The following is a 26,194-nucleotide window of genomic DNA, read 5'->3' as shown; positions in this document are numbered from 1 at the left end:
CAGTGCCCTCACCCCCATGGGCTAGATGGCCATCTCACCCTGGGCCCCTTAGCCCTGGTCTCCCTCCTTCTCTCCAAGTCCTTGGGGAGTTCGGCTCCCTTGTCCCTTCACTGGTGGATGTATGTAGAACACCAGAGATTCACCACCCACAGTTGAAAATGTTGCTGTTACACAAAAAAATAATATATTTTTAAAAGTCTTTCTTTTTTCTCCCTAGCCATCAGTGGCTTTGCTCCCAGCTGTCCATCTGTCTCCCCCTCCCTCTGAACCTGTCAGAACTCCTGGGAGAGGCCTCGAGACCCAGTATCCTGGGTCAGGAAGAGGGGCTGTGCCTGGGGGTTCATTGATCATTCAGGACTGTGGACAGCTGCACACAGCTGTCTTAATGGTATATTAATTTTTAATGGCAGCAGTCATACAGTAATATGTTGCCCTTGTAAAAAATTAAAGTGTTACTGGTAAGGACAAAGTCCCCTTTAACTGCCCATCCTCCCAGTCTGAGAGGTAACCTCTACTCTCAGGCTGATAGGACTCCCTCCAGACCTCTTTCTCTCCGTTTACGTGTATTTTAAAATAAATTCACACTGTGTGTGGACTAGTGGAAATTGGTTTTCTTACTTAATAATGTGTCTTCTAGACCTTTCCAGGTCAGTTCATGTGGATCTGCCCCATGCCTTCACCGAGCAGAATATTCCTCAAATATAATTGCATAGAAATAAAGAATACTTATGAAATAAGTACTATTTTTATCTCCAGTTTTTAAATGAGGAAACCAAGGTCCAGAAAGGTTAAACAATTTGCCCACGGTCACTCAGTCAGTAAGTGGAGAAGCCAAGATTCAGCTTCCAGACCCACGCTCTCGCTCTGTTCCTCCCAGTCCGGTGGGTAGCATCCGTGAAGCACTTAGAACCATGTCCGGCACCGAGCACCACCACGTGTGTGCCTGGTAAACGCAGATCAAGGAAGTAATTCCTTATGATGGCTCTGCCAGTGTCTTTAGTCACCCTCTGCTGCCATGGGAGCGATTTCTCATGTTTCATTATTAAAAAGGGTGCTGTAGTGAACATCCTTGATCATTCCTTCTCGGCACATGTTTGAAAAATGGAATCTTGAGAAATGGATATTCTGGCTCTTAGCCTTCTGGCATTTTTAATTTTAAGAGAGCTAGGTGTGTGACCAGATATTTCAGCCTTTTAAATCCCTGTCTCCCCATTCTCTGATTTAATTAGGGCAGGAAGGAGCTGTTGGCATGGGTGTTTCCATGGTGTTCTCAGAGCCCTGAAGAGATGTGTTCCAGTTCTGATTTTGTACCAACCCATCAGATAAGACCAGTGTGGCTCAAGCTTCTCATACCCAAAATGAGAAGGGATAGAAAAGAGAGTGTAATGCGTACAACAAGGACATTATTTCTTGACTTGCGGGTTTTAATTATATATATAGGTGTGCTGTGTATTATAGCCAAGATGGTTTCAGGACATTGGTTTTGGGTGCTGGTCTCCCCCAGAGGCAAAATGCAAGACCTGGGCTCTCACACCAGTGTCCTGGGTTGGAACCTTCCACCACAGTTTATAGATGTGGCAACTTGGACAACTGACTTAACCTCTCTGAGCCTCTGTTTTACTTTCCCACAACATGGTGATTAAAAATAGTGTATATAGGGGTGCCTGTGTGGCTCAGTGGGTTAAAGCTTCTGCCTTCAGCTCAGTTCATGATCCCAGGGTCCTGGGATTGAGCCCCACATTGGGTTCTCTGCTCAGCAGGGAGCCTGCTTCCTCCTCTCTCTCTGCCTGCCTCTCTGCCTACTTGCGATCTCTATCTGTCACATAATAAAATCTTTTAAAAAAATAGTGTGTATAAATGTAATGATCCAAAGGGGCACATGCACCCAAATGTTTATAGCAGCAATGTCCACAATGGAAAGAGCCCAGATGTCCATCAACAGATGAATGGATAAAGAAGATGTAGGGTGTGTATATATATACATACAGTGGAATACTATGCATCCATCAAAAGAAATGAAATCTTGGGACGCCTGGGTGGCTCAGTTGGTTAAGCAGCTGCCTTCGGCTCAGGTCATGATCCCAGCGTCCTGGGATCGAGTCCCACATCAGGCTCCTTGCTCAGCAGGGAGCCTGCTTCTCCCTCTGCCTCTGCCTGCCATTCTGTCCGCCTGTGCTCACTCTCTCTCCCTCTCTCTCTGACAAATAAATAAATAAAATCTTTAAAAAAAAAAAAAGAAATGAAATCTTGCCATTTACAATGATGTGGGTGGAACTAGAGGGTATTACGCTGACTGAAGTAAGTCAGTCAAAGAAAGACAATTATGATATGATCTCCCTGATATGAGAAATTTGAGAAGCAGGGCAGGAGGCCATGGGGGTAGGGAGAGAAAAATGAAACAAGATGGAACAAGAAGAGCCAGAATATTCACTTCTCAAGATTCCATTTCTCAAAACCATAAGAGACTCTTAACCTCAGGAAACAAACAGGGTTGCAGGGGGGTGGGGAGTAGGAGGGATGGGGTGGCTGGTTCTGGACATTGGGGAAGGTATGTGCTTGGTGAGTGCTGCGAATTGTGTAAGACTGATGAATCACAGACCTGTACCCCTGAAGCAAGTAATACATTATATGTTAATTTTTTTAAGTTAAAAAAAATAGTGTGTTTATATACAAGGAACTATTTCCTCAAGGTGAAAATAGAACGTAAGAAATGGAAAACATGAAATAGTTCAAAGGCTTGGTTACGTTTCCCCAGCTACCCTGAGCCCCAGACCCTGTGAGAGTCCTCTCGGGGAGGAGGGAAGCGCGCCAGGTTGCCTACAAGTTTGCAGGGCTGTCCCACCTTGTCGATGCTTGTCTGTCGGCAGGGAAAGGAGAACGTGAAGCCCAGAGGCAGCTGGGCTCCCTTGAGGCCCATGTAGTCCAGGAAATCGGCGATGCACTGCACAATGTGGTCGAACAGCTGTGGGGAGAAAGGGGCAGTCGTTCCTGGCCAACAGCAACACGGGGCAGTGGGGCGGCAGGCCGGCATCTTGGGGCGTGGAACTCCCCCAACCCGCCTATACCTCCTCGCCAGTGCCCTGCATGATCTCCAAGGGGATGGCAAAGATCTTGTTGTACATTCGCACCGACCTCCGTCCACTTCTGATCTTTACCAGGAGGACCCGGAAGTTGGTTCCCCCCAGATCCAGGGCCAGGAACTTTCCTTTCTCTGCGGGGGGAAAAATTGGGTGCTGCGTTCCTCCAGCATGCACAGAGCAGGGGCTGGTGTGGAGGCACTGAGAGGAAAAGGAGCTGCCGACCCAGAGCCGACTCGGAGCCTTCTCCTTGGGGGCCCCCGAGCCAGAGGAGAGTGGCAGTCCCCCAGGGCAGCCTCCAGGCCCTGGACAGCGCTTTGAGCCTGTCCAAGGCCAGTCCACTTTTCTTGTTACCTGGTAGAGGCTGCATATGATGCTTAAGCTCAAGGAGCCTCTGAAGGCGAATCCAAGTCAGTCTACACTGACCACAGTGAAATCTGGGGGATGTTTCCATCCTGTCTCTATGGCCTACAGGAGTTATTCCCCATGAGCATGAAAGGGTTCTTCGTGCCCCCTGCTTGTCCCACGTGTGGATTCCCACACCTGCTCCTGACTCACAAGAAGCCATGTCGAGGCCAGCCCCCCATTACCATCCAGGGCCACCCCAACAGTATCTCTCATTTCTCTGACATGGTGGAGCATCAGAGCCTGTCCTATATGACCTTTCACCTTGCCCTCTGCCTCTCTCACTCTGTTCTGTCCGCACTGGTCATTCTGCTGGTTCCTGAATTTGCTAAAGACATCACTCCCAGCCAGCCCTCTAAAGCCTTCTCCCGATTTTCTTCGTAGCCCCTGCTGCTACAGGGCCTCATATGGTGTGTGTCTATTGTCTGCAAGCCCAACAGAACGTAGGCTCCACAAGGGTAGGGACTGTGTTTCCCTCCCCGTGCTATCACCAGACCTGGACCAGAGCCTGACATTTAGTAGGTGCTTAATGGAACTTTGACAGATGAAGGCAGGGGCACCTGGATGGCTCAGTCGGTTAAGCATCTGCCTTCAGCTCAGCTCATGATCACGGAGTCCTGGGATCGAGCCCCACGTCAGGCTCCCTGCTGGGCAGGGAGTCTGTCTTTCTCTGCTTCTCACCCCGCTCTCATGCTCTCTCTCACTCTTTCTCAAATAAGTAAAATCTTTATTTAAAAATTAAAATTAAAAAACAAAGGCAGAAGGATGAAAAGGACGAAAAAATAAACACTTGAACGCTGTCTTTTATGCTCTTAGTTTCTTTCCCATGTAGACTTGAAGGATATTGGCTCTGGAAAGATCTCTGTTGCTGAGAGTCCCCAAGTGCAGCTGTGCGACCCTGAGGATGCCATCTGACCTCTCTGAGTCTCAGTTTCGGCAGCAATAAAATGGGAATCATTTTTTTCTTTGTGAAACATCCCAAGTGGTTCTGAGGATGAGATGAAATTAAAGATTCCAAAACAAAGTACAAGACCTAGAGCATTTTACAAAGGTCATTATTTCTAAGTGAGGTCCCTGAGGTTCAGAGAGGTGAAGTCAGTTGTCTAAAGAAGAGACTGCCTTGTGTCGTGGCTCCTCTTGGCTGAGCATAGAGAAGAATCAAGCGTCAGAAAAGTCAGGGGCAGAAAGCAATGAGAGCAGAAAGGAAGAGCCAAGCCCTGGGAGAGGAGAGTCAGGGTAGCAGGCAGGAGACAAGCCAGACAAGTCCAAGTGTCCAGATGGCAGCTCCGAGGGCAAAGCCTGGGCTTCCGTCGCCAGCAGCATGATGTACACGCCATGTTCTCAGCTACGCAGACACACGTGTGACCTCACTAGGGTATTTGTCCATTCCAAATGCCCAGGGTCCACCAAGGCAAATAGAATCACTGTACTGACTTTCTACCCTACTCCCCCTCCCTCCATTACAGACATGAATACAAGGCTTTTAAAACTAAAATCCTGAGGTGCCTAGATGGCTCCATCAGTTAAGCATCTGCCTTTGGCTCAGGTCATGACCCCAGGGTCCTTGGATTGAGTCCTGAGTTGGGCTCCCTACTGAGTGCGTAGTCTGCTTCTCTCTCTCCCTCTCTCCTTCTTCCCTGCTCATACTCTCTCTTCCTCTCTCTCTCAAAGATATAAAATCTTTTTAAAATTTTTTTTTAAAAAAACTAAAGCCTAACTGGATTTAAGGAGTTTGGGTGGGAGCTCTGATCGTGGCCCACCTGTGCCATCCGGCATCCCACAGACATAGGTGGGCAGCATCTTGACCGTGGCCGTCAGGTGGGTGTCCTTTCTCAGCCCATTCTCGAACTCTGCCCGCATCTTGCCCTGCACATCCTTGAGCTGCTCTTGAGTCAGCCGGAACAGAGCCAGCACATGGTCGATCTGCTTCCGTTGGGCCTGTACACGGGAGGCTACTGCGGTCACCATGGCAGCCCCCTTGGTGCTGCCACTCTCCGACAAGAGGAAGCGGATGTCACAGTTCGGGACCAGTCTCCTCACCACCTTGTGCAGTCGCTTCGGGTATCTGAAGGCAGGGGCAACGGCAAAATGTGTAACAACCATAAAGGCCCAGGCCTGGCCAGCGGGGACAGACACAGGTGTGGAATGGGGGTCCTGAGCCATCTTGCTGGGCTGGGCTCAACCCTTCAGTTACCAGATGATGGGGAGGCAAGGGGCTGACTGGGGGGAAGGGCTATAGGGCAGCTAGGGTGGTGAAAGGGACACTTGGAGGCTCAAAGAAGTGGTTATTTTATTCATCACTAATATTTCAATAAGTAGGGCATGTCTGCACATAATATATTAGCCGAGAATCATCTGCATCCAAAGGGGAAGGGTCCTTTCCCCAGATCTTTCCAGCATATACCTGCCTGACTCCCAAAACCACCTCTGTCAGCCAGAGGGGCTCTCCCACTCCCTCCTCCTGGGAAATTCTCATTTCCCTGCATTTTCCTACCGTATCCTTCCTGTGAACTTGGCAACCTCTGCCCTTCAGATCTTTCCCCATCTATAACTGAGTGTATTTTATTTTCCAATCTCAGTAGGTATTCAATAGTAATAGATAGCTGGATGGATAGATGGACAGATGGATAAGTGTCCGGGTGAACGCCCTTCTAGTCAGGTGTAGCAGAGCATTTCTTTAAGAACAATCCCCCCAAAATAACCTAGCCAGCTAGAGGCATACGGTCTCTCCTTCCCCTGGAAACTTAGCAGCAGGAGGAGGTGGTTGGCTCCAGCCCCAAAGAAAAGCAGCACAGTTCGAGTGAGCTGGGTCTCTGTTTGGGGGCGGAGGGAGTGGGGCGCAGGCAGCACTCACTGAGGGTGTATCTTGTAGAGTGTGCCGTCCACGCCCACCGTGGTCCGGAGCCGTGCCAGCTTCTTGTTCTCCCGCAGGCGTGTCAGGATGGCGGCCAGGGCCGCGGCACAGAGGTTGGCCGAGCGGAAGGAGACGATGGTGCAGACATGCTGCACGGCTATGCAGTCGGCCTCCGAAGGCTCCAGGCCCAGATCTGTCAGGATCTCTCTTGTATTGGCAAGGCCTTCCTTATACCTGGCCAGGGGGACGGCAATGAGAGGCCACGGTTTGCCATCCCATGGAAGTCCCCTAGAGAACCAGCTTTCCCGCCTCTCCAGATTGTGAAAACAAGCAAGCTGGCACATAGTGATATAATAATGAAAACCGTATCCACAATGATCATAGCGGCCACCGTTCACTGAGCTGTCACAATGTGCCAGGCACTCGTCTGAAGATCTGACAAGCGTAGAGTGGGGTACTTGTCCCCAGTTACAGAGCTAGGTAGTGCAAGGGTCAGGATTTGACCTGACTGTACTATTCTGCCTTCCACAGAAACTCAGTCTCTGCCATGCTCTGCACAGATTCTAGGAGTCAGAGGCACTTTGCGGAGCTCAGAATCTAAACTGATTGCAAAGCTCAGGCCAGTGTCAGGGTTTCTAAGCCTGCAGAACAGGACCCTGAGTGGACTGGAGGCAGTCGCCTTCACCAGCCATCTCCTCATTGCAGGGACCTCTGTGTGAGGCCTCAAGTCACCAAAGCCAAGGCCAGTCCCCAACAGTACCAAGTACAGAAGCCTCTTGTTATAGCAGGAGCTCTTAGACATGCATGGGCTCTAATGGGCCCAAGGATGCCCGATATTATAAGCAAAATTGAGTACAAACATGCATTTTTGTGGTAAAGGGTCCAGAATTGGAATTAGATCCTCAGAGGGATCTGGGACCCTAAAAAAGTTTTAAGTCACCACTTCAGGTGGTGAAAGCAGGAGGAAGAAGGCAGCAAAATATAAGAAAGGCGTAGGCCTCCAACCCCAGACTCCCTGGCCGATGAAACCAGCAAGAAGCCGCATCCGAGTCACAGCAGGCATTGCTAACACACCCAAAGCTGGGCCCTGGTCTGAAGGTGTCCTGCTGAAGATCAGGATGGATCTGGTCCCTTCCGCTATGCCACTGCCATAAGCACACCACACCTTGGCTACCCACCCTCACCCACTGCAGATCCAAGGTGAAGGGACCCAGCTGGCAGCTTACTTCTCCATAGCAGCCACGTGCCGTGTTTCAATCTTGCCCTTTGTGTGGAGAGCAGAGGACTTCTTGCCACCAAACAGGAGACCTGCCCTGGCCATCTTCAGCAAGATGATCCTGACAAGTTCACCCAGGTACAGGCCGCTGATCATCTTCTCAAACCTACGATTTGGTGAACAGATCAGTAAGAGCTGTGGTTATGGGTGTGTAACATCCTTTGCCCATGAGCCACGGCCCGTGGTCAAGGGTCATGAGAAATGAAAGCACCACTCCATGGGTCAGGGGGCCTTAGGCCCCTTCACAGCCTCGGGTGCCTTTGGGAGCTCACTTGTCTCCTCTGGACTGCACTCCCCTAACCTATAAAAGGAGAGAACTGCACTAGAGGAGATCCATAATTCCTTCCTGCTCATGAAGTGCTTGAATCCAAGAATCTTTATCACCCCTTATGCCTAATACGAGAATACCATTCTCGTATTAGGCATAAGGAATCCCAACCTTAGGGATTTCAGGTGCCCCCCAGACCACCAACCATGGCATGATAAATCCAAATTTCAGATGCTTCCAATGCCTACGCCATACTTTTGGCCAAGAAAGAAAGATGCTTTGTCTGGGAGATGGGCTTGAAAGGCTCTCCAATAGTGTGGATGAAATATCCCACTGGGCTGCCCACACCTTGATTCCGAATCTGCATCCGACAAGCAATGACTAACTGTTTCCCAGGCAAACAACTAAATTTAATTTTTATTCTCCCAACATAATAGGGCACAAAATCAAGGACAACCTGTTTTCTAATCAACTTTATCTATTTCATTAGAGAAAGTTGTAGAACATCGCAGAAACAGAAGACAATCAAAAGAAATCCAGGTTGGGTTTGGGGGAGTGAAATTTATTTTAGGTGAAATGGAGAGAGCGAGGGTGATGAGGGCAATGATGGTCTTGGGCCATAAGGGCTGTGTCACCGGTGAAATGGGTGTGTGCCTGGGGGAGCAGGGATATCCAAAGCAGAAATTTGCTTTCTGGGCATGCAGTGCTACTGTCTGAATGGTTTCTAGGAGGTACTTTAAGTATTTACTCACCAGAGCTTCTTGGAAAATTGGCTGGGGCTAGACAAATGTACAAGAAGCCTGGAACATCTTACAGGGCCAGAAAATAAGGAAGTCCATAAGGAGTGATGAGAACACATTGAAAGGACACAGGACCAGCTTGAAGGAGCTTCCGTTGGCCAAATGTGGAAATATCCAGCATCAAAATAAATAATGATAGGAAGAAATGATACCCCATTAAATAAGAGAAAGAATCCTATGAGGATTTCTATGAGGATAAACAGATAGATGGAGGAGACAGGAAAGCCATGGTTTACAGGAGAATCACAACAAAGAAAGACAATGAATTTAGAAATTCATCAACAGATGCTCAAAATAAAGAGTGAAAGTTAATGGGAAAGGGGATATTTCCATAGTCTCCAAGTATCTCTTCACCAGATAGTATTCATGACAGAAGGGATAGTAACAACTTCTGGGAGAACCTGTTATGCAGCCCCCTGGCCAAGTGATCTGGGAAAGCCAAGCGAGGAATGAACAAACGTCCAGGGCCTCCAGATATGATGCACTGAGGAGGGCCCACGTCTCTTCTGTGACCGTCCTGCCGAAAATGCACAGCTGAATCTAATCACAAGGAAACCTCAGACAGTTGAGGGACATTCTGTATAATAAATGGCTTGCACGCTTTAAGTTCACGAAAAAGAAAGAGATACTACAGAGGGTTTCCAGGCTCAAAGAGGCTCATGAGAAAGCCACAAGCTGTCATGGGTGATCCTGAACAGAGCCTGGACCAGGACCATTCCTTTTTTCTTGTTTTATAGAGGACATTAATGGGACAGCTAATGAATTTTGAGTAAGGTCTGTAAATTAGATATTAGAACTGATTAAGTGTTAATTTCCTAATTTTGACTATTATACTTTGGTTCTGTGAGAGACTATACTCGTTTGCAGATAATACACTGAAGTATTCAGGAGTGAAGGAATATTATGTTTGCAACTTAGTATCAAATGACTCAGAAAAGTAATTTTATTCAGACATTTTGTATATATGTGTATGTATATACATACAGAAACAGAGAGAGAATATTCATACTTAAAGAATCTGGGTGGAGGGGAATCTTGAACCATTTTTGTAACTTTTTTGTAAGCCTAAAATTATTTTTTTTTAAATTTTAAATACATTTTCATTCAATAAACACTTAATGAGAACCAATAACGTGTAAGACACCGTGCATAGAAAGGAAAGAAAACTCAGACGTGCAGCTCTGGGTGCTCAGCGTGTAGGCGGAGCTGACGCAGACCCCCAGTAGCTCTCCTCCTAGTGAGCATGGGGTGAGAGCCGAGAAAGACTCCCCAAGACCTGAGCTGGGAAGGCACCGCAGCACCTGTGAGCTTCCCTGGGTCCTGCTCCCTTGGGCTGCACTGGGTTTGTTCTGTGGCTGAGCGTCCGAAGGCACCGAGAGGGCAGGATGCGAATCACCTGGTCCCCAGGGGTAGCCACCCCCCAACATGTACACACTCTAGAAATAGGGACTGAATTAGAATTGGGTTACGACGTAGAGGAGATCACTCCATCTCCTCACCTTCACTTTCACAGGTGCCCGATGAAACTAAAACCCAGGCCTGGCCTTGTAACAGGTAACTGGTCACCACTGGAAAGCCTCCCACATTCAAGGTGTACCTGAGGGACTGGGTATTTCCTGATGCCAACGCCCCGATGACAGCACAAGGGGACTCACAGCTGCTTCCCGGGGTTGAGAGAGCCGAGGTCCAGCTCCCGGTCGAACTCGGTACGGATGTCCTCCAGAGCCCCGTCGTCCCCGAAGGCCCCCCACTCCGTGCTGATGCACATCCTCCCCTCGTCGCCTTCCACCAGGTCGATGTTGTTCATGTCCTCCATGTAACACGCATTGGTACCAGTGCCTGCGTGAGGGATCAGAGCAAACAGGCAAAGACCGAAAGGCTCCCAGCTGGGCAGAGACACAGAGACCTCTCAAGTGCCTGAGAGCCCTCTGAATGTACCACAAAGTGCTTTTGATCCACTTCCCGGGCTGGTTCTCACTGAGGGAAGCAGCTTTGGCAAGCCTGGGAGTTCATGAGGAATAAAGCTGATATGTCAAGTCTACACTTCTCAGATGTTAATGGTTTGCTGTCCTGAATGGAGCTGATTGTGAGGAAGTCCCATGAATATGGATGAAAGCTGACAGAGCACATTTACAAAGATGAGGATGAGTGAACCTAACCTTGGAAATTTAAAAAAAAAAAAAATTCACCCACCCAGTCATTTTTTTAATCCTTCCCCTAAACTACTTAGCCTCTTCTCTACTGATACTAAAAATATTCTTTACTCATGGCCTGCCACAAATTGCTCCCAGCAAAAGCTGCATCCTTATCTTTGACAGCGATAAGCTATCACATAAGAACTCAACATTCCATTACTCAAACACAAAATCACTCCAAGGAAATGCCTCAAGCACAAGAATACTGGGGAGTGGCTACAAATGGACAGTCCGTGGGAGACCGCCCCCCACCGGAGATGATGGAAATGTTCTACATCTGGATCCAGGTGACAGTCAGGAAACTTGGTATCTACTAAAAACCATTGGGTTGTACACCTTAAATGAGAATTTTCACAGCTCAAAGCTGCTTAAAAAATTATTTTTTTAAAGTGTCTTCCCCTGTCTGATGCTCTGGTCTGAGGATTTTAAAGCCAACATGAGAAATAAGAAAAGAGAGAAGCAAACGTAATCCAGTACGTGGAAAAAGCTTTTCTAAGAAAAGTGTGGGCACAGTTTAGGCGTGGCAGCCGATCTGCAGTCTGCCAGACGCAGTGGACAGGGCTTGAAGCTGTGGCTGCAGGCGCCCATCCCATGGCGAGCTGTGGGGCTCGGGAACTGAGAAGGCAGATCAAGCCCCTCAGGTGTAAAGATCCTGCCCTTTGGGAACGTCCAGCTGAGGAGTGATTCAGAAAACTCTCCCCAGTAGTGGAGAGGGATGTGGAGACGGTAGGATCTGTTCAAGAACAGCTGATAAACCCAATCCACCCAGCTTCCGGTCCCCCATACTGCCTTCTCACAGACACCTCTGGCAGACCCCCTCCCATTCAGGTGTTGAGGACCACCCAGCAGATACCTCCACTGTGCTGCGACACCCCACTATGTACTATGTGCACAGGGGAATGGCCTCTTGGCTGGTCACCTTGCTTCCACTGTTGCCCGCAAGAGTCAATTCTCTGTTTGACGCAGAGGCCAAAATGCGTTTCTTAAAAATGCATAACCCGTTGACCCACCCCCACCCGAAGTCCTCTAGGGCCTTGCTGCCTGCCTCCTCTCAGGATGGAAGCCAAAGACCACACAGGGACCATGTCCCATGTCCTGTGCAGTTGGCCCGGTCCTGTCCATTCTCTCTGGCCTGAAGAGCCCAGTCCTCTCAGCCTTCAGTCACTGTAGTTCAGCCACACCGGCTTCTAGGGTTCCTAGAGCATCCCAGACCAATCCCACCTCAGAGGCCACAGGTCTCCTCTTTGCTTAACCAGGGCCTCTCTTCCTCTCCATCTCCACTTTGTTCCTTCCTCCTTATCCCCCGAGGTCCCTGCTCAAATGTTGCCCTCAAAGAAACCTGTCTTCCCCCTCCACCACACTCATTCTCAGTAACCTCAGCCTGCTTCCCTCTTGTCATCACACCGACCATGACCTGATATTACTTGTCTGGACCTTTCAGGCCTTTCACCCAGCTCCCCACTGAAAGCTGCAGGAATACAGGAATTACCTCCACTGCAAACCCAATGCAGAGCACAGGGTCTAGCACCCAAGAAGCACTCCACAAGTGCCTGTCAAATGAATGCATTAATTTTCCATTTTTCCACATTACATCTCATGAACAGAAAGTGCCAGTACCCTCCCACAGAATGTACTCAGGTTGCTAAAACTGAGCCCCAGACTAACCCCTTTTCCCGACCTGGAAAATCAAGTCAAACTGAATTACCAATGATGACACCAACTTCACAGTAGGGATCATCATAGGCGCACGTCATCATGGTACCCACGGTGTCATTGACCAAGGCCAGGATGTCCACATCTATGTCCTGATGGAACACAAGTCCCAGAGGGCGTCAGGGGGTAGGAAGGGGGCATCATCCCTTTATCTTTTCCCAGAAAGGAAGCAAGAGCTGTGAAGCTGATGAGACAATCGCTAGATCCTGCCTGGAAGAGACAGAGCTTCTGTCAGATTCAGGGGTCTAGAAGAGAGAAAGAGCAGTTGGGAACTGAAGAGTGGAACCCAAGCTCCTGCCTTATGGCTGAAGGCCTCTGTGCAATGGAAATATGAGGACAGACCACCAAGAATCCAGCCTTTTATTGGAAAGGCCCCCGAGGAAAGCATGTTTCTCCTGGGAGCAAAGCCCTCCCTCGCCCACGGGAACAGCTTAACCAGCCTCCGCCAAGTCCTCTCCATGGGCAGCACCACGGATTTCTCATCTGGGCTTCCCATGTTGACTAGTCAACTTGGATTATTACCCCAAGGTAATATGGTTCCCCAAGGTTTGGGGGGAGCATTCTAAAGTGAAATGAAACAATAAAAGAAAAACAAGGCTACAGAAGATTATGATTGCATCTTTAGAGAGAAAAAAGACTAGAAGGGTATCCACCAAAATACTCTTCTCGCTATCAGGACAACAAATAAGTTGGATTTATTTGTCTACTTCTCAGCTCAGCAAGGACCATGTCTTGCTTTTTCAGTTTAGATTATCATAAAATTTATTTAACAAATAGAGATAACCTATGAATAGAGAGTAGAAAATAGGAGAGACGGCCAGACTGGAAAGAAAGTGATCTTTGAAGCTCAGAGAGGAAAGGCGATTAGAGCATTACACATGCACGGGGTCTAACCAAGACCTTCTGAGGTGGCTGTGGCAGCTGGGGAGGTCCCAGGAAAGCGTGAGGCCACATTTCAACGGCTACTGGAACAAGCACCATGTACCGAGGCTGACCAGTGAGTATACCCAAATTGGTCACAACTGATCACACCTATACCACAGTGAGATCTGCCCCAGGATCAATTCCTTCTCTGATTCTCCTTCCAAGACAGACACAGTAGGAAACTCCACAGGGAGAGAAAGGGGCTAGGACAGGGAGGCGAACCCCTTACCTTGTGTTTTCTTATGGCTTTGGTCAGACAACTCACTACATCTGTGTCTTGAACTCCCCGTGCCTTAAACTTCTTGGTCCATGAAAGCAGGATACCCTGGTGGAAGATTTCAGAGCCAGTTAAAATGAAGAAGGTGCTCAGTTCTGAAACTCTGACAATGAGTGGCAGAAATCTCAAGCATGAAGCACATCTGTACAGGCTTCTCCTCTTGAAGCTGAACCACCCCCAACACTTTCAACATTCCTTCAGAGGCTTTTTCTAAACATATAAACATCTTTATTTCATCTGAGCAGTTTGAAACAGTATACGGAATGGCAGACAGGACAATTGCTGAGGACCTAGACTCAGCAAGACATTAGTCAAGTCATTTAACCTCTCTGAGCCTCAGTTACTCATCCGTGAAATGGAGAACCCTCATCTCCCTGCCCCTATCACAGGAATGCTCTGATGGGAATACCCGGCCCGTGGTAGATACGCATTACGTACACAGGCTGCATATGGATTGCCAGATCCACAAAACAGAACCAACGCGGTGTTAGAGAGCAGGACTCCCTTGGGAACTTAAGTTCAACTTAGAAAAATGGCTCTCTCTTTGGGTTATCAATTATTTGCATAAAAGTGGTGTTTCCTAGAGCGCCCAGCTGGCTCAGTTGGTAGAGCATGCAACTTTTAATCTCGGGGTCATGAGTTCAAGCCCTACGTTGGGTATACAGATTATTTAAAAATAAAATACTTTTTGGGATGCCTGGGTGTCTCAGTTGGTTGAGCAGCTGCCTTCGGCTCAGGTCATGATCCCAGTGTCCTGGGATCAAGTCCTACATCGGGCTCCTTGCTCGGCGGGGAGCCTGCTTCTCCCTCTGCCTCTGCCTGCCATTCTGTCTGCCTGTGCTCGCTCTCCCCCCCCCAGATAAATAAATAAAATCTTTAAAAAAATACTTTTAAAAAAAATGTTTTTTTTAAAAAAATGGTAATTCCCAAGAGTTTTGTAAAATAGCGAATAATCAGAATGTTTCAGGCTAGAAGAAAAGTTTGGAGATTAAGAGATTTGCCCGAGGCCACCCAGTCAAAAAATAGCTGAACCCGAACTCACAGAATCCCCACTATGCCCTCCAAGTCCTCTCAGTTTACGGATAAAGCTGAGATTTACAGAAGGAAACTGCTCTAGATCACAGTGAGTGAAGGACACAGTCCAACTGGGATGCCCTGGTCTGATTCCAGACCAGACACCAGGGCTTTTTCCCTGCACCACAGCACTACCTAGTGGCAGCCCTCCCTAACTTCTTCCTTCACAGGTCATGGGAACATCCCTGCTTCGTGAGATAGAGGGCAACCCCCGCCCCCCCACAAAAAGGCTGCTAGGGACAATGTGGTATGTATTACAGGCAGGGTGTATGAGGGAGTGGAGAATAAATACTTGTGATATACAGTTAAGTGGAAAATTTTAAAGGACCTTATTATATTTCTTAAAACTGTGCATACAGGGACGCCTGGGTGGCGCAGTTGGTTGGACGACTGCCTCCGGCTCAGGGCGTGATCCTGGAGTCCCGGGATCGAGTCCCACATCAGGCTCCCAGCCCCATGGGGAGTCTGCTTCGCTCTCTGACCTTCTCCTCGCTCATTCTCTCTCTCACTGTCTCTCTCTCTCAAATAAATAAAATAAAATCTTTAAAAAAAAAAAAAAAAGAAGACGTAAACTTTAAAAAAAAAAACTGTGCATACATATGCATACTATGCAAACAGCATAACATCAGTATTTAGTATAGACATGACTAGAAGGCCAACAATTCAAGTACTGGGTCTCCTGAAGGTTGGGCTTAGAGGTGTTTCTGATTTCTTCTTTAAACTTTTCAATCCTATCCTCTTCTCTATCTCTCCCTCTCTCTCTCTTCTATATTGAAAAGTATTACCATTTTATCATCAGAAACACACACAGAGACACAGAAATTTCTCTTCTGCTAAGACTTTTCTGTTCCCTCATTTAAAAACAACAAAACAAAACAACAGTGAAGTGACCTCCCGTCTTAATTCCCAGGCTCTTATTTTCTTCTATCATCTTTTAGTTTCACAAAGAAACCTCCAGAGCCCACCCTCCTCAGGAAGGCCTCCCCTTTCCACCTCCTCCTGCACTCAGATGACTTACCAGCCCCACCTTCTCCAAGAGCCCTTATTTCGGTGTCACAAGCCTACATCCACAGCACAGCCTTGATGAAACGGCTGTGCCCACACTTAGCTGTTATCACTAGTACATTTCCTGTGGCTGAAGTTTTTTTACTTAACTTTAGACTTCACTGAAAGGCAGTCTGCGGGGAAATTTTTTAAAATGCAAATAATTCAACTAGACTTTGATCAGAAAAAGCACTTTTTGCTTTCTTGATATAATCAAGCACTTTTCCCTGCTTCAATGTTTAAACTGACTATCCTTACTGGGAAATGGCACAAAATGGGTCAAAATGCTTCTATGCACCTTGGTGGTATTGTAAACAAAGTTCTAGAGCCACGTCTTTCTGGAAAGGTGGTGTGGGCAGGAGCTGGTAAGTTTGGGCTGAGCCGCTCTTGGCTGTGTGGCCTTGGGCAAATTATCTTAACATCTCTGAGCTGCAGTTATTTTCTCAAATATGAAATGGAAATAATCATATCTACTTCGTATGTTTGCTTGGGATTTTAATGAGATAATACACATAAGGATTCAGCAAGTTGCAAGATACAATGCCAAAATCAAAGGTACAGTGCTATTATTATTATTATTATTATTATTAATATTATTACATAAAGATGTTGGTAGGGATTTGGCTTAGAAAAATGCCAAAATCTTGGATAAACAAACCATACAGTCACCTCCCAGTTATCAAGAAAATACACAAGTGTGGTTCTCAAACTCAAATGAACCCCAACAGAGCTTGAGAGGTCTCCTCCTTCTTCCTGGGGTCTCCATTTCTGAGCACAGAGAAGAGCCATTGAACTACTAGGTGAATCCGATCTCTATCCTGGGGTCTGATACCCACCACTCTTCCTCCCACTCCCTCTAGACTCTGGGACCTCTGCTCCTCCAGCCAGCAAAGACAGCGACACTGCACAGCCCAACTTGGCCCGGCCTCTTCTCACATTCTCTAAACACTTCTTCATGCTAATTTTGTCCCATCCTTTTTTTTTTTTTTTTATAAAATAATAAAAATGAGAACCTCAACCCATGCCCTGTCTAGATAGATCATGGCTAGTTCCCACTCAATGGAATCAAGTAAATGATTGGCTGTACCTTTAATTGTCAAATAGGTAATAATCACCTATAAAATACAAGACACCATGCTATAGACCCTGCAGGTAGAGAAGAATATAAAACAGGGGCGCCTGGGGACTCAGTCCGTTATGCGTCTGCCTTCAGCTCGGGTCATGGTTCTAGGGTCCTGGGATCAAGCCCCGTATCGGGCTCCCTGATCAGCGGGGAGTTTGCTTCTCCCTCTCTCTCTGTCCCTAACCTCCTTGTGCTTGCAGTCCCTCTCTCTCAAATAAATAAATAAAATCTTAAAAAAAAAAAAAAGACTAATATAAGACAGTGCCTGCCCTCCAGAAACATCTGTTGAGGCTGGGGACAAGGTACAAAAGCACCAAGAAACCACTGACATAGAGACAGTCCTTGTGGTGGCGCTGCAGCTACCACTGATGCAACAGGCACAGTCTGGTCTAAACATCTCAACCCGGCAGGGAGCTGTTATTACCCATTTTACAGATGGAAAAACAAGTAGCTTAAGAAGTTACGAACTTGCCCAGGGGACACAGCTTGCTCTGAGCCATGATGCAAAGATAAGTCTGTGGGATATGATAACCCATTTTTTTTTTTTCCACTCCTCCCCACTGATGATGGCTCAAGCCAGCAACAGCAAATACATCCTAGGGCAGGCTGGGATGTCAAGGTTCTCCATGAATGGACCACCAGCTGGGCATCATGACCGGCACATGCAGGAAGAAGAGACCATGGGCCCCCACCCCAGACTGGCGTGACCTGGGGATACCTGACTCTTGACTATGACTCCCTGACCCCAGAAAGCTCATTGTTCTTTCCTGTGGCCCCTTATTTATTCTTGCAGACTGATATAAAATTGGGTTTGATTTCTCCCTGTTTATCAGTTGAATGTATGAGGCACACAGAGATGAGACCTCCTGCTGGACAGCTGCACAGTTGAGTCTGTATGTCCCAACACTGTCCCTCCAATGACCCCACCTGCAGCCTTCTCCTCAGGGTTCATGGAGAGGGAAACTCCCCAAGACTTCTGCTCTTGTTCCAGTCGGCTATGTCCGGGGTGCTAGGTGTGGTCCTCAGACCACCAGCATCCACATCCATCACCCAGGAAGCTGTTAGAAATGCAAATCTAAGGCCCCACTGATTGAGAATCTCTGGGACAGGGTCCAGCAATCTGTGTCTAACAAGCCCTCCAGGGATCCCCATGCAACCAAGTCTGAGAATGAAGGGGTAAAAACCATCCCGTTGCCATGTGCCATGCCCATGTCAAGTGCAAAATCAAGGCTACTGCATTGATGCCTCACATTTCCACCTCACTGCACACAAAAAAGAAGAAAACAAAACAAGAAGACTCCTGCTGACCTCTCCTGTTCCCAGCCTGACTCCTGAACATGCCCACATTCTCTAGCCCCAACCCCAAACCCTACATGGCTTCTTCCTTCCTGGTCATGAACCTTACCTCTTCCAGTTTAGTCTGTCTGCAGGGAAAAGAGAAGGTTAGGCCAAGGGGCAATTTCTTATGCTTCAACCCCCTTGTCCTCATGAAATCTGCCAGACAGTCAGCGATGTAGTCAAACAGCTGCAGAGAAGAGAAAGCACAGGACGTTGGGCTAAGGCGTGGTCAGCTATAAACTTGATGTCTAGGCCTCCCCCTGCCCCTGCCCCATACCTCTGAGCCATTCCCTCGGATAATTTCATTGGGTGTTGGGTAGAACTGACTCTCCATCTGGACCTTTCTTTTCCCCGCTTCAGAGACTTGCACCTTCAACACGCGAAACTTGGACCCTCCAAAATCCAGGGAAAGGAACTCCCCATTTTCTATGGGGGAAAAAAAAAAGGTATCATTTAGCAAAGGTTGTTCTATACCCAGCTCAGCTTTAGAAGTTGGGGCGTGACCCAAATCTGCCCACCGGGCCTTGTTGGAGGACGTGAACGTGGAGAAGGCCAATGTGATCCCACTTCAGGCAGATGGTATCAGAAATGGGCCTCGAGGGTGGAGCCCAGTGCAGCATGCCCCAACCAGGCTGAGAGAGCTGATATTCCAAGTGCAGGCAAAGTGCTGGTAAGGCAGGAGGAAAAGGCAGGGAGGCGTGCAGGGAAAGGAAACCAGCCCCATACAAGCCTTGGTCTCTTGGACAGATGGGAAATACCCCGGGAGGGTAAAGAGATAGGGACCCAAGGATGGCCCTTACAGGGCCAAGGATCTTCATATTTGGGGTCAGACCCAGCCCAGTACAAGACAGATGCTATTAAGAAAAAGGTGGGTATGACCCATATGTTAAGGTGAGGCAGCCCACTTTGGTGACTTCAACTCAGGATCCAGCCAGGATTCCTGCCAGGATGCCTGCCAGCCTTCTGCACCAGCCACAGATATGGAATAAGAACACATACTTGTGGACCCACAATCCTTTGTATAGAACTATCTGTGCCTGAAAAGTGCTGACAGGTACTAGGCGTTATAAGGTACATTATATGGTACAGTATATATCGTTATATGGCGTGATATATGCCCAAGGCACATGTGATTGAAATTCTAGGACCACAGATCTGGTTCCCAGTGGCCTTGTTTTGTACCATGTGACCTCAGATACAGCTGCATGGGGATGAGGGACCAGCTGGCAATTCAGATTTACTCCGTGTGACAAGTGAAATAAAACAGTGAGAAGTGCTAGTTTATGATAAAGACTGAAGTAGAAGCATCCCCCAAACCAGAGGTCAGCTGGGTGGCCCAGGTGGCCCCATGTATGTAGGCTGAAACCACAGGGGAAAATCTGAGTCCCACCCAGTCTGCTTGCAACCTGAGCAGACCACAGCTCCTGCCCTCAGAGTCCCACAAGATCCTGTATGTCCCCCTTTTGCTCTCCGTGTCCTTGTAAAACAGAACTCCTTTCCTCACCGGGCTCGACTGAGTTCTCTGTTTGTGGCAGTCAGAGAGCTAGAGACAGGCCCTCCTGAGCAGTGCTCTGCAAACTTGAATGTGCATGTGACTCTCCTAAGAATTTTAACATACAGATTGTGAGGTAGGGTCGGAGATTCTGGTGTTGTTTTTCTTGTGTGTGTGTGTTTTTTTAAAGGTTCATTTATTTATTTAAGTCATCTCTACACCAAACTCAAGGTCATGAGTTCACCAGGCTTGAACTCATGACCTTGAGCTCAAGAGTCATACACCAGTGGGGCGCCCTCGAGATTTGGTATTTCCAAACAGGTTCCCAGATACAGCTGCTGCAGGTGTGTGGACCACAGTCAGAGCAGCACGGGCCTTGATCATTTCCAGACCCAGCCAGCTGGATCTTTTCTTTTTGTGGAGATTATCTGGAAAGCAAGATTCTTATCTCCCTAGATCTGCCCCCAAAGAAGCCTGATGGAGCCATTTATTATTCAGGGAGGGAATCTAGGGACCTAATACTGTGCAACTTCTGTTTTCAACACATAGCAAGCAAGAGATGTTTTCCCAGATGTTCTCTTGTTGAACAGGAAATAGGGCAGATCACACAGTCCATGTACAAACATTCACTGAGCATGACTCTGTGCCAAATAACATGCCAGGTGCTAGGGCAGCCCAGGGAACGCTCTCTAAACCCCAGAAGAGGTGGGACAGAACTGAGTGCAGAAGAACGAGAGGGAGGGAGGCAGCCAGCCAGAGCAGGTCCCTGGGAGAGGAACCAAGCCAAGGAATGAGCTCACATAGGGAGGGTGGAGGCTGCTTTTGAGGAAGGAGGGAAGACAGAAATGCAGTCTCAGGATGAACTAGGAAGGATCTGGGGAAACTAGCCCACCCCGAAGAGCTTGAGCTTTCTTCAGAAGGTGAGGGGAGCTGCAGAAAGATTTTAAGCAGGGGTGTGCCCAGCTCTGAGTGAGATTTGGGGAAAATGCCTCGGGGCACCGATCAGGATAGACTGGGGGATTTTCATAGAAGAGGAGATTCCTGGGCTGCAAATTCAGGTTAGAGGTCATCTCGGAACCTTCGTGCATCATAGCACAGATTCACTTCCTCTGGCCTCTGGCACCCTTATCAGCAGGCAAGCACCTTGCTTCAACAGTGACTCAACAGGGTATTTCCTGGAAACCACTTGGCCTGATCCCTTCTGCGACTTTGACCCCAGAAAAAGGACTCGTTGGACCCTGAGGGAGGGAGGACGACCCTGAGGGAGGGAGGACGCGCCTGAAGAAGAGGCAACAGCCACCGAAGGGCGCAACAGCTGTCAGGATCTCTACAGCAATTATTACAATTATTATGACCTCCCGTCATGGGGCTGGGACACACGACATGGTGACAATAGCTAAGAAGAAGGTGTTGCATATTTGAAAATTGCAAAGAGGGTAGATCTTCAAAGTTCTTATTGGAAGAAAAAAGAAATTTGTAACTATGTATGTTACTGAATGTTATTGTGGCGATCATTTTGTGGTATGTACAAACATCATGTTGTACAGCTGAAACTAATATAATGTTAAGGTAATTATATCTCCATTAAAAAAATTTTTTAATAATAAGAAGATAATGATCCACCTCTGTAGATAATGCTCCTGGGACCTTTCAGTGGCTCCAGGATTTCCTTCTCCTTGTCCTGTTCCCATTCCCTAGTGCAGCAGTGACTGACAGTGTTGACTGACAGTAGTCAGATCCAGACTCTCCACGGAAGAGATCTGAGAAACTATATGTTTAGGAATTGCTCCAGGGGGTGAGCAGGAGACCCCTGTCCTAGGGCAGACCCCTGGGTCCATCAGCCTTGGACATCAGGGCTCCCTGGGCTCCCCTTCAAGCCCCCTCCACCATGACCTTAGTAGCAGCAGCTGGAATCAGGTCTCCAGAGTCAGAGTCCCTGCTCCCTGCAGAGCCAGAGTCCCCTTTCCCTTGTGGCTGCTATAGGGTGAGGCACAAATGCTAACACTTCTCAGGCATTTTGTAAGAACAGTGGACTGCAGCTCCCTGATGGAAAAGTTGAAGGGAACTAAGGCTCCACCAGTTTCCCCCCTCAGGTAGGTTTGGATGACAGGAGGGAAACTAGAGAGAGTAGGTGAACTCAGGATCTCTCTGGAAACTGCATACATTTTTGAAATGGAGGCCCCAATGGATTCGTAGCACTTTATTTGTTGGCTTTTGTTTGTTAGTGACCATGTAATTACACCACCAGCTCGCAGGAGCTACAGAAAGCTTGGGGCAATGGTTTGGAGATTTTAAAGTACTCCTTCCACATGACTTCGTCTGATCCTAACAACCCTGATGCGGACAGGACTGCAGTGGTCCAGGGACTTACTGAGGCCACCTGCTGTGGAGGCTCTGGGCCCCAAGACCTCATGCAACAGGCTCACTGGTGAGATTTATGATGTGACAAGAGGCTCTAAGGAGAGGCACCACCTCCTGGCCTGAGGAAGAGGCTTCTAAAACTTGGTTCATTTCACTTCCAAACCTTCCTGGAGCAGCCAGGGCCAGAAGACTCATCCATCCCAGCATTCTCCAGGGCCTCACAGTCACTTTCCCTTGCTTCTGGGGACATGGCTCGACAGGAGAAGCCAAAGCACAGGAAGCCTGGAGGACTTCACCCTGGTTCCCCCTCCCCCACGACACACCCATGACTCAGGCACTTACTTTGAAAGGCCCTGGATGACCTTTCAAGGACCACAGTCCGGTTGGCACTCTCATAGAGGAGTGTCTGGTACTCATCAGATTTCAAAGCAGGACGGTCTCTCTCCAAAGCTTATGTCCCTCCAGAGGGGTACCTAGCCAACCCAGTCACCTACCCACCAGTGAGGAAAGAAGCTTCCCCCATCATAGTTCCCAGGGACCTCTTGGATGGTAGATGCTACTGTGACCCCCCGTCATTGGCCCAGAGGGGTCCAGAACCTGGTTATTCCAATCAAGGTCCCTGGGAGCTCCCCAGACTTCAGCCCCTGCTCTTTCAAGGGCCCCAAAGCCCCTGCTGGAGCTTGGTCAGAGCCCTGAGACCCTGACATTGGTCCTCCGTGCTCTCATCTGACTTGGGCGTAACAGATACACCTCAGGGCTCTTTAGGGATTATGTGAGACAGTGAGTTCCTAACACCCCTGACCACAGAAGGCTCCTGGTAGATACTACTTCCTGTCCTTCCTATGGCTGTGCCCAGAGGCTGAGAATGGAGGAGTTGGATGGAACCTCATGGATTCCCACTAAAGGTCTCCAGGCTGTGGTCAGCAAAGTAATAGTTCCCCAAATATGTCCACATCCTAATTCCCAGATCCAGGAATATGTTAGTTAACACAGCAAGGGAAAATTAGGTTACAGATGGAATTAAAATTGCTCATCAGTTGACCTTGAGGTTGGGAGATTATCCTGGATTATTTGGGTATACGTAACTTAATCACAAGGTCTTTAACCGTGAAAGAGGGAAGCAGAAGGGTCAGACTCAGAGGGAGACTTAAGCTAACTGGCTGGTTTGGAAATAAAAAGGGGCATGAGTCCAGGAACACAGGCGGCCTCTGGAAGCTGGAAAACACAAGGAAAGAGACTCTACCCTAGAACTTCTGGAAGGAATGCAGCCTGACACCACTGTGATTACAGCCCTATGAGACCCACTTCAAACATCTAAACTTCAGGGCTGAAAGAGAATAAATTTCACGGTTTTAAGAAGCTAAATTTGTGATAACTCGTTATAGCAACAATAGAAAACAAATACAGAGGTCAACTCTCTCATTTTATAGATAAAGAAATTACACCTAAACATTTTGCCAAAGGACACTAAGAAATATCAAAGCTGGGACTAGAGGCCAGGTTTCTTGAATTATTTCCTCTTCCACCACATCATGTTGTCTCCCTTACTTACTACCTTGGACCTAGAATCTAGATACTTAGGCATGAAATACCATTTATTTTCCATTTGGCAAATATTTCAGGGCCTAGTAGGCATCAGGCACCATGCAAGGTGCTCAGAACACCATGGTGAAGAGGACACAGGTCCCGTTCTAATGGAGCATTGACCCAGGAGGGAAACTCACATACAGCAGGAGTCAGGACAAGCACCTAACCCAGCATGGGGACACTTCCTACATGGAGGTGGTGACCTCTACCCTGAGACCGAAAAGCTAAGTTGGTGTTCATGAGGGGAAGAATGTTGGGATACTCCAGCAAGTAAATAGACAAAACGTGTGGGGCCAACACATGCAGAAAAGAAAGCAGGATACATTTGAACTTTGGTTCAAAACTTTTGGTATTGAATGGACAGAAGCAGAGAGTTGTGGAGGAGTACGCACAGAAGGCAGGAGAGATAAGCCCGGTACAGGAGCCAAGAAGAAAGCAGGGCCATCAGGGTCCCCCGCAGACCCTAGCCCCACTCACCTGAGCCATCTGGAATGGCCCTGACAAAGGTGGGCAGCATCTTCACAGAGGCTGTGGGGTTGGTGTCCTTCCCCAGGCCCTTCTGCATTTCAGCCTGGAAGCGAGCCATGATGTCCAAAAGGGTCTCATCGGAGAGCCGCATGTGGTACAAGAATCTGTCCACCTACAACAGAAGTCAGGGTGACCAGGGATGCCTGCTGGGCAATAGGCAGGGGGAGGCTTATCCTTCAGTCAAGGCTGTCAATTCCCACTCCCATCATGAAGCTATTTTTTGACTTTGGGGACAGCTTCATGATGTGGAATCCCAATGGTTCCTTGCCTGACCCCTCACCAAGCTGGAGACAAGGTAGGGAGCTGGAAGAACAGAATGGAATGGAAGTCTGGGAGGTAGGATTTTATTCCTCTGGAAAGCAAACTCTCTGGTAGAAAGGATTCACCCATTTTACTGATGGGACAATAGAGGGGCAAAAGCGACAGAGGATTCAGGGTTTCTGATTCCCAATTCAGGGCTTGCATCATTGTCTCTCCACTGCAAAAGACTAGCTAGAGCTTGAACCTTAAGCTCGTAAACATAGAACCTTTCTAGAACCTTTCCTTTATGATGATGACCATATATACCCAAACTTGTTTCCCTTTGTTTATGGGCTGCTAGGAAGCTCAGAGCTCAATTCAGTTTCCAACTGTAATCTGTAAATTCCCGTTCTTTAAATTTTCATTCTGTTTTTAACTGAGATTGTTCTAATTAAGATGAAGTTTAATTTTCAAAGCCAGCTGAAACTGCTGCTGGAAGTGGGTGGATAACACTCAAGTAACTGGGAAATTGGGGCAAAGGACCACTGCCCTAATGGAGGGAAGTTATAAACATCACTATGGCAATGCTCAGCCCACTTGAAGGTAGCGTCATATCAGAAACGGCAGACCAGCTTCCTCCTCATGCTAACACTAACCATTTGGAATGGCAGCCTGAATTCCCAGGGCTCACTGGAATGGATTATTGAGGGGAGCAGGAGTAGGGACAGTGGCAGAGATCCCCTGTATTTGCCCCTCCTGCTTTATACACATACTGAGCAGTCTTTCTACCCATCCAAGTCACAAGAAGACCTGATATCAGTGCATTCCTGGAGGAATCACTCTCCCACGCTTTTCTTTAAAGCTAAGAACAGGGGCGCCTGGGTGGCTCAGTGGGTTAAGCCTCTGCCTTCAGCTCAGGTCATGATCCCAGGGTCCTGGGATCAAGCCCCGCATCGGGCTCTCTGCTCAGCAGGGAGCCTGCCTCCACCTCTCTCTCTGCCTGCCTCCCTGCCTACTTGTGATCTCTGTCCAATAAATAAATAAAATCTTTTAAAAAAATAAATAAAGCTAAGAACATCTGTTGACGTCTACAGAATGCTTTCACATACGTCACCTCATTTAATATCCCTGATATTGCTTGAGGCAACCTAGTGAGGCCAGAGTTCTTGCTTCAGATTGAGAGGTGAGGACCCCAAGGCTCAGAGCCATGACGCAGCAGTGGGACAGCTGCAAGTGAGTGGCGCACTGGGACTAGAATGCAGTCCCCATACTCCTTGCCCCACTGCCTGGTTTTGCTTCACAGCTCTGTGCACGACACAGGAGCCCAACAGAGACATTATACCTGAAGTGCAGGGGTCACATAACCTGTATCATAGGATAGGTCCTAGCCATCAGCCAGGCCCCGTGGGCAGGCATCCCAGCTCAGTCTGGAGACCAATCCCGAGACCCAAGTTTCCAGGGATTTGGGGGCCAGAGACAGTCCAGAAAACCATCAGAGAGCCATTAACAAAAAAAAGACAATTGGGCTTTCAATGTATTTGAAGAGATAGGATGGAAATAGGTCATGCTTCATAAAGAGCTTCCTGTTCACCCTGAGTCTGTTTATGACTAATTGGTT

The 26,194-nt window shown here is 48.1% G+C and overlaps 1 protein-coding gene across 1 annotated transcript in view; it reads right to left on the bottom strand.

Annotated features, from left to right (window-relative positions):
* HKDC1 (hexokinase domain containing 1) overlaps positions 1-26,194 on the bottom strand; it is a 42,726-nt gene that overhangs the window by 12,385 nt on the left and 4,147 nt on the right. Inside the window, exons 2-12 of the mRNA XM_044239667.1 lie at positions 24,286-24,448; positions 18,646-18,794; positions 18,436-18,555; positions 13,742-13,837; positions 12,581-12,680; positions 10,336-10,519; positions 7,563-7,718; positions 6,337-6,570; positions 5,243-5,547; positions 3,066-3,211; positions 2,843-2,962 (exon numbers count right to left, since the gene is read on the bottom strand). Coding sequence (XP_044095602.1) covers positions 2,843-2,962; positions 3,066-3,211; positions 5,243-5,547; positions 6,337-6,570; positions 7,563-7,718; positions 10,336-10,519; positions 12,581-12,680; positions 13,742-13,837; positions 18,436-18,555; positions 18,646-18,794; positions 24,286-24,448 — 1,773 coding nt within the window. The remainder of the gene's footprint in view (positions 1-2,842; positions 2,963-3,065; positions 3,212-5,242; positions 5,548-6,336; positions 6,571-7,562; positions 7,719-10,335; positions 10,520-12,580; positions 12,681-13,741; positions 13,838-18,435; positions 18,556-18,645; positions 18,795-24,285; positions 24,449-26,194) is intronic.

Source organism: Neovison vison, chromosome 2 (assembly GCF_020171115.1).
Source record: "Neovison vison isolate M4711 chromosome 2, ASM_NN_V1, whole genome shotgun sequence".
NCBI lineage: Eukaryota > Metazoa > Chordata > Mammalia > Carnivora > Mustelidae > Neogale > Neogale vison.
Note: the sequence above shows the minus strand (reverse complement) of the source record. Positions and strands in the feature narration are given on the sequence as shown.